Source organism: Lepidochelys kempii, chromosome 3, assembly GCF_965140265.1.
Source record: "Lepidochelys kempii isolate rLepKem1 chromosome 3, rLepKem1.hap2, whole genome shotgun sequence".
NCBI classification, from domain to species: Eukaryota; Metazoa; Chordata; order Testudines; family Cheloniidae; genus Lepidochelys; species Lepidochelys kempii.
The window spans coordinates 90,769,934-90,786,752 of NC_133258.1; the positions used below are offsets into that span (position 1 = coordinate 90,769,934).

The 16,819-nt window shown below is 41.7% G+C and overlaps 1 protein-coding gene across 5 annotated transcripts in view; it reads right to left on the reverse strand.

The window, feature by feature from the left end:
* Positions 1-16,819, reverse strand: part of CEP85L (centrosomal protein 85 like) — a 251,223-nt gene that overhangs the window by 12,404 nt on the left and 222,000 nt on the right. For 2 of the 5 annotated variants that reach the window (XM_073337154.1, XM_073337153.1), the window contains exons 5-10: positions 16,181-16,298; positions 13,288-13,464; positions 6,500-6,652; positions 4,705-4,859; positions 2,841-2,958; positions 2,292-2,342 (exon numbers count right to left, since the gene is read on the reverse strand). In XM_073337154.1, the coding sequence (XP_073193255.1) occupies positions 2,292-2,342; positions 2,841-2,958; positions 4,705-4,859; positions 6,500-6,652; positions 13,288-13,464; positions 16,181-16,298 (772 nt within the window). Of the gene's footprint in view, positions 1-2,291; positions 2,343-2,840; positions 2,959-4,704; positions 4,860-6,499; positions 6,653-13,287; positions 13,465-16,180; positions 16,299-16,819 lie in introns of those variants that run through there. The other 3 variants (XM_073337155.1, XM_073337156.1, XM_073337158.1) reach the window with 3 other exon arrangements.

The window sequence follows — 16,819 nt, forward strand, 5'->3', positions numbered from 1 at the left end:
CCCACAAAAATATCAAGATGGCAGGGGAGGGGAGAAGGAAAAAGAAAAAAACAGTCCTGCCAAGATATGTGGGTTACTCAGCTGTGAAGTCAACAAGCCTGAAATTGCTGATCCCCCTTTGGAGCGGCCTAGGACTCCCTATTCTGGAACAGGCTGGGGAGGAACGGGGCTGGTGAAACAGCCATATTTCTTCTCTCCCTTCCTCTCTCAACAGAAGCACAAAATGACAATGGAGGAGCACACGAGGCATCAGGCAGGTCTACAGAGGGGAATCTGGGTGCTCTGGGGGGGGCTGACTCCATAGAGAAATAGGCTAGAGAGCTTCTCAGCTTCTAAAGTTCAATTTTTGTGCTTTTGGGGGTGGTCTGCTGGGCCTTGATCCAAAACCCACTGAAATCAATTGAAAGCCTCCCATTTGCAGCAGGCCATTAGTGCTTACCACCTGGTCCCTAAGGCTCACTGTGGATCTTTCTGGGGGGTGTTTATGGATCTCCCTGGATGCAAGTGCTGGTGCTCTGTATCTAGGAGTCTTCTAATGGGAAGAGACAGTATTATTTGGGTTGCCACCAAATGGGGCACTGAAGAGCTGCTTACAGGAAACTGGAAGCAGATGCGATTCAGGGGCAAGCACCTCTCTTACAAACAGGAAGACAAGAAAGAGATCCTAATTTAAAAATAGAGAAGTTTTAAAGGAGAGAGCAAGAGCCCTGGTCACACAGAGTCCTCTTTGCACCGCTCTGGGAGTAAAAAGGCAACTTAAAGCTGCCCTAAATAGACAGCTGAGGATTCCCCAGGCATGCCAAATCCTTTGTTGGCATAGAGCTGGCGTAGCTAGTTCTCCACCATCCCTTTCCAGGACCCCCAAACCAGGAGTATGTATGGAGCATGCTGCAATCTGGCTGTCCCCGCTGTTGTTGGCCCTGAGGGTGTGCTGACGGGTACCCCATTGCACCTGAGATCCTGGTCCTCATACCTAGATTGGTTTTAAACTCATTATGACCCTCAATTATTTTCTAAGGGTGAAAGTTTTCTACATTGCACACCCAGTACTTATGCAGCAGGTAACTGAAACTGACAGCATCTTCAGCGACATTATGGAGATAAGAAGCCATTCTCTCCTTTCATATAAAACCAAGTTTTGCCTGCGTAACTCCACTGCCTTCAGTGGAGTCAGACCTGACTTATGATGGTGTGAGAACAGAACCAGCCTGTCAACTACAGCTGACAGAACGCTGGGCACAAGTGTCAGGTATGCAAGCTTTCCTTTTTCCACCTCTTAACTGTACGAGCATCCTGTGCTGAAGATACTGTTTAAAAATAGGTTGTCAATAGCAGCAAGCTCTGACAATGGACATAGAATGGTTACTGGGGCTAACTCAGGTTAGGGCAATGCTGGCCTTGGTACCAATAAATGAAGCAGAGCTTGTAGCCACTGGTCCTAATCCAGCTCAACACACAATTTGACTCAGCGTAAGACCCTCAACATATATTAATGAGGTCCACTGATATATCTAGCACCAGGAAAGTAGATGGAATGAGGAGGTTAAAACTATAGGGGAACTGGAGAGATCCAGGAATACATCGTGATGGCATAAGTGTGTTAAGCTACTAAACAGTCAGTCCAACTGATGGGTAAAATTAATCATTCAAGACTGCAGCCTTTGAACAACTGCTAGTGTTCAATATTTAGGTGTTTAACGTGCATTTCTTTTTCTTATCTGACTACAATTTGTGCCTGTCCCATGACGCATTGTTAAAGAGTGTGCAGTCATATCAATAGCACCAAAAGTGACATAATCCACTCTGAGGATATCTGACATGACATCCTTTAGACCATCAGCATAAGGCAGCTTGGAGGGAGGCAGTTTTCCACCTTATGCTGGGAATCCAATTTGTTTCTATCTGCAAAGTGCTAAAAAGCTTATTTTTACTGATTACTAAATATTAGGACTTTCAGTTGCCCAATTTCATTTTGCTCACACTTGAAATTTAAATTCAGTTATGAAGTTAGCGAAACCACATACTACTTCACAGATTTGCATTTACTGTTTAATGTTTTTTCCACCAAATTATATGGCCAATGCAAAGAAACTTTGTAAAACATCAATAATGAATAAATTAGGACGCTACGAGGGAATGCAGATAACTGTAGTTAAGGTTGAATTAAGGTTAAGGAGATGTTTCTACTCCAAGCTCCTATCTGGACAGATACTGTATATCTGTGTTTTAATAGCACATTATCATAAACTGCAGCTGACTAAACCAATGGCAAAATATATACATTTCCTTACCTGAATTTCTAAAATCATCCCAGCTATCTGATTTTGTTGATTGTCTATAACCTATAAAAAAAGGGAAATATGACTAAGTGCCACATTCAAAAAGATGATAGACCCTGTGAGTTTTAAGTAGAATAATCTCTATAATTTCTGATCTAGCAACCCTCTTTTCTTTTATAAATGTCTAAACCCGGAACTCAAATGACCTATCCTTGAAGAAGTAAATAATAATAATAAAAAAAAGAGAGAAATACTGCTTAACACTCACAGCAATCTTCATCATGAAATTACTAATTACACAATCACAATTAACTTATGGCCAGTTTCTTGGTAAAAACAAAGTCTCTCTGTATTTTATTTGACCAAAAATGGTTTACATTTTCTTGTGCAACCGAGATTCATGCAAAACAAATGCACTGACCCATAAAACACGTGTTGAAGAAAAACCGGAATCAGCAATACACGTGAAAAATTGAATGAGAGAAAAAGACTACAAAGGAACACAATTGGACATTCTGTGGACGCTGCTGACAGTTCATCTAATCAGTTTCATGGACTGACCTTGTGGGCTTTCTCGTTCTTTTCTTTGAGGCATTCATTCTCACTCTGAAGCTGTTTTGTGTCCAACATGGGGAGGCGGATACCATCTTCCAGGCATTTTTCTACTTTCTGTTGCAAACTGCAATTCAGAGATAAGAATGGAAAAGCAACTAGTCAATGTATTGGGAAAACAAGGAAACAAAACTGCAAAATGTTCTAGTGGAGGGTTTAAAAAGCACCATAAGCAACATCACCCAGTCTCTCACCAAACCCACCAAGACTTTACAAGTAGATTCCAGCTTCATGTATAAGTAAACCGACAGGTGTAAATCCTGGATTTCTTGAAGTCACCATGTCATTAACAAGAACAGATCAATCTAAATACACAGGAAAGTTTTATTACTAATCCAATATATACTGCACCTTTGTAATACTTTGTTGCCTGGTTAAAAAAATAAATCCTGGACCAGATTCTGTGTTGCATCTCTTGAGGCATGGCACCAGAGGTGCACCCAGAGAGAGGGGAACAAATGTGACTTTAAAACACCTTTGTGCTGCCCATTTTATGGGCTGCTGTGGGGGCTGAAACAGCTCCAGCATTAGTCAGAGCAGTCCTGGGGGTTGTTCTTACAGCAGCTTTACTCAATTTGCCTATGGGGTCCCTATGAGCTCCACTGCAGTCCAGAATTGCCCACAGTGCCAAGCACTATGGTCTGTCATTCCTGCCCCCTATGATGGGCAGCATAAAGCCACAAATCTCAGCCATTACACTGTTTACGCACCACAGGAATGTTCTCAGCCCCCTGCAGTTCATTTAAAGCCCCTATATGCTGCCAGAGCTTTCCCCCTCAGTAGCTCTCAAAAATAAGTGTATTTTATTACAGTGACAATCCTGTTTTCCAATATAGAAGCCAGAGATCATTTCAAATATTTGTAGGCTTTCAGGAAAGACAAAAACCACCACGGTAGATTACATGGGCACAAATAAAAGCGTGCATCAGCTGTAAGATGGAAACAATGTGCCCAGTGATCTGCCTGACTAGATGTCCCAACTGGCTAGCCTTTCATCAGTAACACACTTTTAGACTGCTACTGGCATGTACATTTAGGCAAGTGAGGGGCCCTGAATTAAAGTGACATCCACCCCAAATTATGAGAAATTATGCTTTCCATAACCTCTCTCTTTTGGCCATCTTCATCACATAACTCCAATTAATATTTTTCCTTTTAAAATTATGCCTTTAAGTAGTATAAAGAATGTAACATACACCATAACAACATTGTCTCATTCAATCATCCATCTGGAATTTTTCTATGGAAATCTGCCCAATTTGTTCTTTTATGATTATGTAAGGCCAGCAATAGGGCACAAGCTGCAGTTAAATGTCCCTGTAAATATCCTCCCGCTTCAGAACAAATACCTCCCCATTAGGACATGGACGCAGGATTTTTAAATCTTTGACCCTTCCATGCTTAGCTTACCCCTCAATAAATTTCTTCTGAGCTTTCCTACAGCCCAGTACAGGCTTATTTATTAGTTTGGAATTCTGGGAGTCTCTGAACAATGCTCTTTTGCGGCACACGCTTATTCTACCCAACCCCCACCAGGCACTATTCCATGCTGCCAGCTCAGAAAGACACTGGTGAGAGTCAGCCCTTCCTCTGTTATCGTATCATTTGTAACATGATACAAAGGAAATCTCATCATATTTCCAGTACAGTGTCAATGACTTTTGTGTCACACTGTCACCCTCTGTGTGGTAATACGTTCCAGTGTGACACAAAAGTCATTGACACCATACTGGAGTAAAGCTGCAAAGAATTCGGCAGCTTGAAACAACAAGCACGCTGAAACAGTCCCAGAGTATCAAGTAGGTATTCATACCTCTGCACTGTAGTAACCAGGTCTTTTTCTTTCTTTTTCTGACACATGAGTTGCAGCTCTTTCTCCCTACACTGTGTTCTAGTTTCTCCAAGCTTCTTCTCCAAATCGGTCACTGTTTCTTGGAGTTGTTTGTTCTTCTCTTCTAGAATATGCAGCTAAGACAATACATCCAAATAGTCAGATACAATGCTCAATTTTGTATTAGAAGTACTTACTACAGGCCCCAGCTTTACACTTACCTTCTGAATACACTTTTAGCCTCATTTTGACTGTTTCCAACTACAGTGCACTTAACTCTATTACAATTATCCTTGTTACAGTGTTAAAACACCTTTTAACACTTTAAATATTTGTCTTCTAATCAGGTGGGGAAAAAATGTGATCCCCATTGCAATTCAGTCAAGAGGAATTGCAAAACAATCAATAATGGTGTGACACATGGCCAGAAAGGGTAAAGCATCTCGCAAGATAAATGACCTGAATTCAACCTTTAGAAACATATTGGTAGATAATGTTTGTGGTTTTGTGTGTGTTTACATATATATTGTTGGAGGTTAACAATGTAACCAAACTTTTCCTGTCTATGCTGTATTCTGTTAATTCAGAGATCAAAAGGAGATCTTAACATTTAAATGAAGTGTAAATATAGTGGCAGGTTTTAGAGTAGCAGCCATGTTAGTCTGTATTCGCAAAAAGAACAGGAGGACTTGTGGCACATTAGACGCTAACAAATTTATTTGAGCATAAGCTTTCTTGAGTCTCTAAGGTGCCACAAGTACTCCCTTTCTTTTTGTAAATATAGTGATATCACTGTATTGATTTCTCTTTGAAATGTATAGCAAATCATCTGCAAATGGTTGAAAATGGACAATTGCCTTGTGTTAATCCATATAGCTAATTACTGGTGATGCTTAGGAAATATGTCTATTTCAAAGTCTCAGTGGTTGCCTATTGTTCACTTAAGAACTCTGAGCTGTCAAGAGAAGGCCTGGAACTGTATAAAAAAAACCATTGGGTTATTATCCTTTTTATTTCAGATCTGCTTGATGCTTTACACAGAAGCTTGAGTCCTAAGACTGAGATCTCCAGTCCCACCTGGATCACCCTGAACATGAACATTGGACTATATCCTACGGACAAATTCTGAAAGAACTCTTTGCAACTACAAAGCTCACCATCTCTACTATAAAACTGAGCTCAGAACTGTACTCATGTCTGTATGTATCTTTTAACCAATACTCACTCTCTTTTCTTCTTAAATACATTTTAGTTTAGTTAAGAAGAATTGGCTGTAAGCATGTATATGGGTAAGATCTGAAATATTCATTACCTTGGAAGTTAATTTGTCCAATCATTAGGGACTGGTATAACTTTCTTCTATGATGAATAAAATGTTCAGTAATCCTCATCATATCTGACTTGGGCATCTGGGTGGAAGCCCAAGGCTGGGTTGCTTTAAGGGAACTATGTTTTGGCTTCTGGGTAACCAGTAAGGTATTACAGAAGCTGTTTTGTGCTGGCTTGGTAAATTTAGTATTGGAATATCCACCAGCTTTAGGGATTGTCTGCCCCATTCTTTACAGTTTGCCCTAATTGAATAACCTCAGTGTGGCTCCCCTGGGACCCCAGTCACAAATGCATGTCACAGAATATATTTATATCTGTAACTCTCCTGTTACAGATATATCTGTTTTAAATGTTATAAATATATCTGTTTTATATGTTATAAATATACAGTATTTATATCTGTTACTCTCCTGTTATGCATTATTAAAACCAGATACTTCTCCCTTACCTGCTTACTCTGCCTTTCTACATCATCCAGCGTTGGCAGGTCAGCCAGGTATTTTTCTAGGGTTTCAATTCGTCTCTGTTTGTCTTTATTTTGTTCAGACTCTTTCTGGCATTTCTTTTTCAGGCTATTTATGTATCTGTCTCTGGTTTTAAGCTAAAAGAGTAATAAGATTACATAATTTATTGTGGTAGAAAATAAACCAGTACAAGATAATGAAGAATCTATTTCCAAATTCTCAAAACTCAGCAGATCTTTAGAAACAACATTCTTAGCCAGAAGTAAAGGTTAGTTATTACAGAAAATTACACCAAAGGGTCATTTATTTTGCTTAAATCCAGTATCTCCTACCCAGACCAATTACCATCTTTAAATATTTGCGTTATATCAAACATATGTGAAGCTACAATTGTTTTACCTCAGTTTATATGACCCACTGCTTCGGAATTGAAAACATCCTTATTTTACACATTCTTTTTTATGTCAATTGCCCACAGTGTTAGGAAGTTTCTCACTCTTTTGGCTTGCTCTGTGTGCATGCCTGGTGGTCAGAGACATGAAAAATATTAGGAGTGGGAGGACTGGAACAAAATTACTGTGTGGACAGTCAACAGAGAGTCTACATTTTGCTGCAAGTCTGTGAGAGTCCTTGGAGAGAAAAAACAGAGGCAGAGAATTCTCTCTTGGGATAATGCAAAGCCTGGTATGAGGCTACTGCAGAAGAGCTGTCTATGTGCTACTTTGTTCCTACTGCTATCCAGGCAGACAAGATTAGTGTACTTTGTTTGTAAATAAACATATTACACTAAGATAGTGGTCTCCAACTTTTTGATGCCCAAGATCACTTTTTGAATCTAAGGGCAACCCAGGATCTGCCCCGCCCCTTCCCCAAAGACCCGCCCCGCTCACTCCATCTACCCCCACCCCATCACTTGCTCTCCCCAACCCTCACTCACTCACTTTCACCGGGCTGGGGTAGGGGGTTAGAAGGGGGTGCGGGCTCTGGGCTGAAGGGTTCGCAATGTGGGAGGGGGCTCTAGGCTGAGCCTGGGGAAGGGGGTTGGGGTGCAGGATGGGTGCAAGCTCTAGGAGGGAGTTTGGGTGCAGGAGGGGGCTCCGGGCCAGGGCAGAGTGTTGGGGTGCAGGATACAGGAGGGGGTTTGGAGTGTGAGCTCTGGGAGGGGGGCTCAGGGCTGGGGTGCAGCCTCCCGCCAGGCAGCACTTACCTCTGGCAGCTCCCGGTCGGCAGTGTAGCATGGCTGGGTGCTAAGGCAGACTCCCTGCCTACCCTGGCCCCACGCTGCTCCCGGAAGGGGCCAACGTGCCCCTGCTGTGGGGTAGGGGCACGTGGCTCTGCATGCTGCCCCTCTCTGTAAGCACCACTCCCGCAGCTCTCCCAACCAATGGGGGCTGCGGGGGAGGTGCTTGCAGGCAAGGGCAGCGCGCAGAGGGAGACCCCTGCCCCTGTGGCCATGCTGGCCGCTTCCAGGAGTGGCGTGGGGCCGGGGTAGGGAGTCTGCCTTAGCGGCAGCCATGCTATGCCACTGGAGATCGTGATAGACAGGGAAGTTCCTCTAGGATCGACCAGTTGATCGCGATTGACCGCTTGGTGACCACTGCACTAAGAAAATACCCTCATACTATGCCACCAATTTTTCATCCAAATGGAAACCTCTCTGCAAGACTCTGAATTTTTGCTACTCAGCCAAGGGGCAACAGCTCGTTTTTGTGGGTTTGAGTCACTAAGCATCACACAACATAGCCACTTTTACTCCTAGTTCTTGAGCTTTTTTATTCTGTATAAATTGAGATAGCTTTCTTTGATCTGTGGCACATTAGCCACTAGAGCATTCGGCCCTACTTAAAAACAACACAACCCAAAAACTTATAACACATACATGCTTCCGAGTTCTTGGGTAAATACTGTGTTTCGAAGCCATGTACACAACAAACTGCATAGCCTCAGATAGGGCAGTGGACTGGGGGTCAGGAGACTTGGTTCTATTCCTGCTTCTGCCACTGACCTGCTGTGTGGCACTGGGCAAGTCACTTCACATCCCTGTGCCTGTTTCCCCTCCTGTCCTTTGTCTGTCTTGTTTTTCAGGCAGGGACCGTTTGTATGTGCTTGCCAAGCACAATGGAGTCCTGATTCATGTGGTGCCTAAAGGTAGAGCAGTGATAATACCACCTAGCTCTTAAACAGTGCTTTTCATCATTAGATCTCAAAGTGCTTTACAAAGGAAGTTACTATCATTAGGCCCATTTTACAGAGGGGCAAATGAGGCAAAAAGGTGAAGTGACTTGTCCACGGTAACCCATCAGGCCAGTGGCAGAGCCAGGAACAGATCCCAGGTTTCCTGAGTCCAATGCTCTACCCACTACGACAGTAACAGTGGTTTACTCATGATACTCTTCTTGAGTTACAAAATGTTATTTCAACTCTCATTTTATAATATACACACAATATAAATAGGTAGCCAGATAACATCTTCTCAAAACAGATGTCCTAAATGTTTTGTTTTGGATATTATTTTGTGCAACAGCTACAGGAATTAAAAAACAGCTTCAAATACATATCTATCAGGACTAAACCCAATAGGAATCTGAGCCAAAAAATTGACCTTGACACAGTCCAACAACTACATCAGAGGACATCACAATGAAATAGCAGCTTTGTTAAGGCTGACTTTCTACAGGAATCTTAATTCACCCTCAGCCTGCAAAATAATTTCTTTGCTATGTTTGATAGCCAAGATCAGTACGCATACATGCATTCCTGGCACTTGCTTTATTAACAAGGACTTAAAAAAAAAAAAAAAAGACTGCTCAAAACCTGTCTTCAAACTCAGGATCTGATTTAATGAAAACTCTACCCATATTGCTCAGATCAACAGATTAGCAATTTATAGGATTAGAAACATGTGTCGCTATGAATAAGTGTCAAATGTAACCCTTTAAAATATCTCATACAATTGGTGTTTCTGTGTCTAGTGCTGGAAACATCCATCTTGCTGAAAAACAAATGTTATGTGTGACACTGGCAATGTCAGAGTCTAATGATGGAGTCTATAAAAGTGCTTAGTAGCTGACATCGGAAAAGCTTTTTTAGGGACAATTTTCTAAACAAGTCAGGATCCTGGGGGCTACGGGAGGGCTATATACACATTCTGTGATGTTTTAAGATTACGGTAGTTTTGATATGAATCTCTTAATTATCAGGGCCTCAAAAACTCATACAGCATTCAGGCTGTTCTAAGGTATTTCTTACCAGATAAAACCCCAAAGTATTTGGAGATACATCCAAACCTATGACCTTCCAAAATGCCTTTGCTCCTCTAACATATCTTCCTTTAGGGGATGCTGGGCTTGTGCTTTCTTCAGTGAGGTTTTGCATAACTGTTTGGCCCACTAAAATCCTCCTGCATTTTCAGGGACAGATATAATGGCCTTCTCCACATCTTCCTTTCCCTCTTGCACCCACCACCTGAGGTCCTCTCCTGCAATCACGATCTGTAGCTTCTCTCCCTCTATTAGCTGGATTGTCAGCCACTGATATTCCCCTTCCTTCCATCTCCACATCCCCAGTGTCCTCTCCCCCCTTCCTTGAGAATTATTTTTCCTGTAAAGGTCGGCCCTCAAAAGTTAGTGTTAATATCAGTATTAAGGTGGCCCATGAAACCTTAATTTGGTCCTCTTGTATGCAGCAGGGGGAGAACAGGTTTCCCTTACTACTAGTTTGTTTCAATCCCCCACCCCTTGCCTTGGAATGGAGATCCCTTCCACAGCCTTTGGGGAGGAGGAATTCAACCAGAAATCACTTCAACACCTTTCTCAGTAACAATCAGCTTTATCATCCCTAGATGAGCAAAATAATTTCCATACCCCCAGCATCAATCCCTCAGTCACTGATCAGGGGCCTTCTCCCCTGTGGGTTCTGACTGATCCTAACATCAGCACCGTGACGGTGCACAGGGGTCATGCAGATAGGCTGCCTCCTAGACCTAGCCCCCAGTCTAGAGTTCAGACCACCTGTCAGCTGTGTCCCTACAGCAGCACATGCCCTTTCTGGCCCTGTATTCCCTCCTTTCTACAATTACAATCCCATCCTACTTTAATGCATTCATTTAATTACATGATCACATATTTTTTCCCACAGGATCTTTGCCTCATTCAGTCCACAGGCTGGATGGAGCTTAGAGAATAAGTCATGGTTGTGTAGTGAATTAGGCTGCAGAGATTCTGCCCAACTCCTAGAACAGCCCAGAATCGGGAGCCGTCCTTGTCTTTCACTGTAATTTCTACGCTGCACCTCTCCGAGAGGAGGCAGCAGCTTTTCACTCATTGATTTGGCATATTCACTCTGGAAGGCAGAATGGCTCAATATATGAGACTTGTATCTGCTGTATTAGACACAGCGGTTCTAGTCCCAAACTTTCCACGGTATTTTTAAAAAAATATATGTTCGTTTATTCATGTTAATAAGTGCTTCAAATCACATGAATTTTCAGACTGTTGGGCTGAGGCACATGGATACCATTTTCCTTGAAAGCGACATCCTGAGCAAACCTAATTGACAGGAGCTGAAAACAGTGTCAGCAACAGGTTTTAACTGGTTTCTGAATACCATTCAAACATTCAAGAGAGGTTCAGGTCCATTCTGCTGACACTTATCAGCAATGGTAATTTTTCTATTGTAGACATGATTTAATGGAGTTTTGAAATTAAATTGAGTTGTCAGTTTCTGTAGCGCAGGGGTTCTCAAACTGGGGGTTGGGACCCTTCAGGGGGTTGCGAGCTGTCAACCTCCACCCCAACCCCACTTTGCCTCCAGCATTTATAATGGTGTTAAATATATTAAAAAGTGTTTTTAATTTATAAAGGGAGTTGCACACAAAGGCTTGCTATGTGAAAGGGGTCACCAATAAAAAAGTTTGAAAACCACTGGTGTAGCGTATTTTAAGATGTATCCAGGATTGCTCAGAGGAGGCGATGTTCCTTCTAAGGGAACGTGCTCAACTGAAAGTAATAAAGAAACAAAAATTAAGATTTCAACACACTGTTACAAGCCTTTGTGCTTACAAACCTACTGCCTTCTTGACACCATGGAATTTTAACAGAAAATGTCCCTCTTTGGCTTCATTCGCCTTAGTAACCACAAAACCAATAATGAAGATGGGTGATTTTAGCACCAGGTCATATATGCTTGCAGGGAGCAAGCTTAATTAATATGGTGCTGAAAATGGCAGCTGGAACAGAGAAAGCCAACTACATTCGGGCTAACACCAGTGAAGCTGCCTATAGTTTTCTCATCCCTCCAGGAGAGGCTAATGCTATCTTAGTGAGTTGTTTTTACTGCTCCCTCAGCCAGCATTCTCTCGCCCCTGTTCTGAATGTTCCACTTTAGGGAGTGTCAAATATAAAGGGAAGGGTAACCACCTTTCTGTATACAGTGCTATAAAATCCCTCCTGGCCAGAGGCAAAATCCTTTCACCTGTAAAAGGTTAAGAAGCTAAGGTAATCTCGCTGGTACCTGACCCAAAATGACCAATGAGGGGACAAGATACTTTCAAATGTGGAGGGGGGAAAAAAGGCTTTTGTCTGACTGTGTGATACCTTTGCCGGGAACAGATCAAGGATGCAAGCCCTTCAACTTCTGCAAAGTTAGTAAGTAATCTAGCTAGAAAATGCGTTAGGTTTTATTTGTTTTGGCTTGTAAATTTGCTGTGCTGGAGGAAATGTGTTTTCCTGTTTTTGTGTCTTTTTGTAACTTAAGGTTTTCCCTAGAGGGATTCTCTATGTTTTGAATCTGATTGCCTGTAAGATTATCTTCCATTCTGATCTTACAGAGTTGTTCTCTTACCTTTTTTGTTCTTCTAATAAAGTTCTGTTTTTTAAGAATCTGACTGGGTTTTTTGGGTCTTAAAAATCCAAGGCTGGTTTGTGCTCATCTTGTTTATTCTTAAGCCTCCCCAGGAAAGGGGGTGTAAGGGCTTGGGGGGATATTTTGGGGAAAGAGGAACTCCAAGTGGTCCTTTGCTTGATTGTTTGTTAAATCACTTGGTGGTGGCAGCGTTTTACCTAATGCAAGGACAAAGACTTTGTGCCTTGGGGAAGTTTTAACCTAAGCTGGTAGAAATAAGCTTAGGGGGTCTTTCATGCAGGTTCCCACATCTGTACCCTAGAGTTCAGAGTAGGGGAAGGAACCTTGACAGGGAGGACTAGCAACACAGGCATTTTTAAAAAAAGGTTTCCAGAGTTACATCCATATTAACAAGTTCCAATCCATGTGGCAGCCATGTTAAAAAACTGCTACAGGCTATGGTATCTGTGGCAGTATATAGCATCTGTTTGGCTATTATTATTTGTTACCTGTATTACAGTCACACCTAGGGCTTCACTGCAGTAGGCACTGAACACACATACAAATAGCAAGACTGCCCCTGTCCAAGAGGGTTTTTTTAAAATGAAAAACTAAAAGCCCTTTTCACCCTGGACAGGGAAATCATGTTGCCACTCTATTGACAGGATTGAAGTTTGGTACACTTCTACTGGGCATGAGTCACACTGTGATACTCCAGTTTCACGCAGTGCAGCGAAATCAAGTAATTGCATAATACCATGTAACACTGGAACAAGTGGTAAATCAGGCCCGGCATGTTTAAATGCCATATTGTGGACTGGCTATAGACATCGCAGGATGAATTAGAGCCTACACATTAGTTGCTTTCTACTTAAAAAGTTCTGATACACCATGGCACAAAAGGTGAAATCTAAACATGAAAGCCACTTACTTTCTCTTCCATCTTCTTTTTCTCTTCACTGGATTTGTTTGAAATTTGCTTGAGAAACTCATTGAGTTGCATTTCCTTATTCTCAACTGATGCAAGCTTTTGCTCAAGCTCCTCACAGTGGGATACCGATCTTTCTGAAAATGGAGCTTGCAATGATGTGATCTCATATTGTGGATGCTTTAAAAACAAGAAAAAAAGTATAGTTAAAGTACAGCTGACATTAGCTCTTCGAGAAAACCCTCTCACTTGGTAGATTTAAAAATACAGTGCCTGGCTTACAAAGAAAATGCACACATGCTACAGCATGTTTACTGAGGAGAGGTGACACAGTACAAGCTACGGAAAATAACTGCACTGGTGTTCATTAGGCTACATCTACACTACAAGCCCAGTGATTCCCCTGCTCATCTACACATACTCATGCCAGCTCTCAGCAAGCTAGCACGGCTGTCAATAGCACAAACAGGGGAATCGCAACCTAAGCTCATAGGGAAGGCATAGTCTTCTACAACATCACGTTTTTTTGTACGCAGATAGAGTGGGGCTTACTTTTCAGTCAATATCGGATGTCGGAGCTATTTATAAGCATCAAAAAATAAGCTAACCAATTTATTTGAGCATAAGCTTTCGTGAGCTACAGCTCACTTCATCGGATGCAAGTGATGCATCCGATGAAGTGAGCTGTAGCTCACGAAAGCTCATGCTCAAATAAATTGGTTCGTCTCTAAGGTGCCACAAGTCCTCCTTTTCTTTTTGCGAATATAGACTAACATGGCTGCTACTCTGAAACCTGTCAAAAAATAAGTTAATACATCATGAATTTCTGGAAGTTATACTTTGTGGAGCAGGAGAATATCTGAATTTGGCAATCAGACCTTAAAATAAAAAATTATGATGATCTCCATAACATGTTTAAAGGGACAGGGTCATGTCAAATTTGGCTCCAAATTTAGGTTTTTCTTTTACAGAAGCCAAGACATCCGTAGTGTTTCCAACCCCAAACACTGCACTATAACCCAAAAAGCAAGCCAGACTACAAATGACTATGAACAAACCAAAATATTGCAATGGTGCTTACATCTTTAGAAGCTTTTTGAAAGAGGGTAAGCATGATTATCCCTATATTTCAGATGGAGAAACTGAGGTACAGAAAGATGGAGTGACTTGCCCAAGATCACAGAAGTGGCAGAGCCAAGAACAGAACCTATGTTTCATATCTGCTGCTCTATCTACTGCACCAAGCTGCCTCCTCTTTCACAGGAGTGAAAATTACATTTCTGTTTTCACTGTCCATGGTGAGAGAAGCGCAAGATGGAGATAGGTAGCATGAGTGATGAAAAGTAAATTGCGTTTTTTAAAAAAAATCTTTCCCTTTCCATAATCTACACTGGAATTTATGAGGCAATTTGATTTTGTTAAAAGACATGATATCTGAGCTGACAACGTCCCTTTAACAAAACGGACAAAATATTCAGAATAATTTTAAAATCTTTTCAAAGATTAAACTATGTATGAGGAATACAGTTAAGAAAAATAACTCCCAGGAATAGATGCTGAATAAACCAATTAAAGCAGAAATCCGCTGAGGCTTGATTTTAAAAATGCTATTAATTATGAAAAGCCTTCATTAACATTTTACATAAAGTTTATTATTAATATGATTATATGTACAATTGTGTGCAACACCCTTTTGCTAAATAAATAAATAAATAAAACCAACCCAGAACATCCTTTCAGGTTTTGGGGTCACTGCCCCTTTCATGTAGGAAAAAAAAGTCAATACTTAGACATCCACTCACATCCACCCAATCTCTAGTAGGTAACTATTTCAGTATAGAAAAGCATGTTTACAATTTTAAAATAATTTTACAAAATAAGGAGATTTTGCAGAAGTGCCTACAGCTGAGATTAAGCACCTAACTCCCTAAGGTGCCTGAAAATCTTTCCCTAAATAATTAACAATGCATGGTGTTTCCATTTCAGTCAATACATTTGTTAGCTTACAGTCATGCTAAATTCTCCGCCCCAAAAAGCCAATGATCAGGCATTCAGATTCCTCTTTCTATGAGCTTATACATACACTGGGCCAGGTCTTCAGCTGGGGTACATCACTATAGCTCCAGTGACATACCTGGAGTTATGCTTAAGCACATGAACTGAGGATCTCGTCCATTGATTGTAACAACAAAAAGGTTAAGGTGATACAAGGGAAACAGGATAGGAGAATATTTTGTCTACACTTGCCATTGTCATTCCCCCCCCACCCCACCTTCCTTCTAGATGCATCTTTGGCTACTATCCCAGGTCCTACTTAAGTGTCCCTGCCAAATTTGTTGTCTTGTTCTGCCATGCAAAGTTACCCCATTGGTCCCTTGCTTGACCATCACAGCCCAGGCTTCTACATCTTTTCCATTTATTTTAAGGTGCTGAACTTCTGACACTATAGCGAACATTGTAAAAATGTTACTTTTGTTCAACCTCTTATTTTTTATCTCTCTTCCTCATTTAACTTCATCTCTAACATTACCCTGCACCCTGTCTTAGAGATCCCTCTGCTGGCTGAATACTATGATGGCTCTAACCTCAGTCTTCACAACACACATTTTTTTTCAGATTTCAAACACACACACACTAGTAAAATTGATGTTAAGCACAAAATATACTTACTATAAAAATACTTAATTTAAACACTTCTGCAATTACTGGAGAAAAGGACATTTAACAGAACATTCTGAAATGTATGCAAAGTATGAGTATTAGGCATTATTACAGACAAACAATTTGAACAGTTTTAGTTTTTGGCCTGCAGTGGAACTGTGAACATGCCCTCAGGTATTTCTGATGCGTTCAGTTAATATATATTGAAATACCTAAACAAAGATAACCATTTTACCTGTAAATTAGTCACATAAGGTTCTTCACAATTCACAAGATGGCTCAGCCTGGCACGTTGAGCCCGTAATTCATTCTCCCGTATCTTCTGATGTAAACTGTTAATTTGTTGCTTCTGCCTGTAATACATAAAGTCAGATTACTTTGGGGGGTGGGGAGAAGGAGAGAAAACCATGAATCTTGAAGATTTATATTTCATAACACTCTAGTAATAAAGACCAACCTTCAACTTACTTTGAGCACGTGAAAGAGAAAACTATAGGCTCCACTTGGCCAAAGTTAGATGTTTCACCATAATGAATCTATAGTAACCCTGGGATTTCCCACAACAGCCTATCTGAAATTAATCCAGATTAGGGCCAGAACTGGAGTCCCACTAAGCCAGGGGTGGGCAAACTTTTTCGCCCAAGGGCCACATCGGGGTTGCAAAACGGTATGGAGGGCCGGGTAGGGAAGGCTGTGCCTCCCCAAACAGCCTGGCTCCCGTCCCCTATCTGACCCTTCCCACGTCCCGCCCCCTTCAGAACCCCCGACCCATCCAACCCCCGCTGCTCCTTGTCCCCTGACCTCCCGGAGCCCCACCCCCTATCCAACCACACCCCCCCTGCTCCCTGTCCTCTGACTGCCCCGACCCCATCCA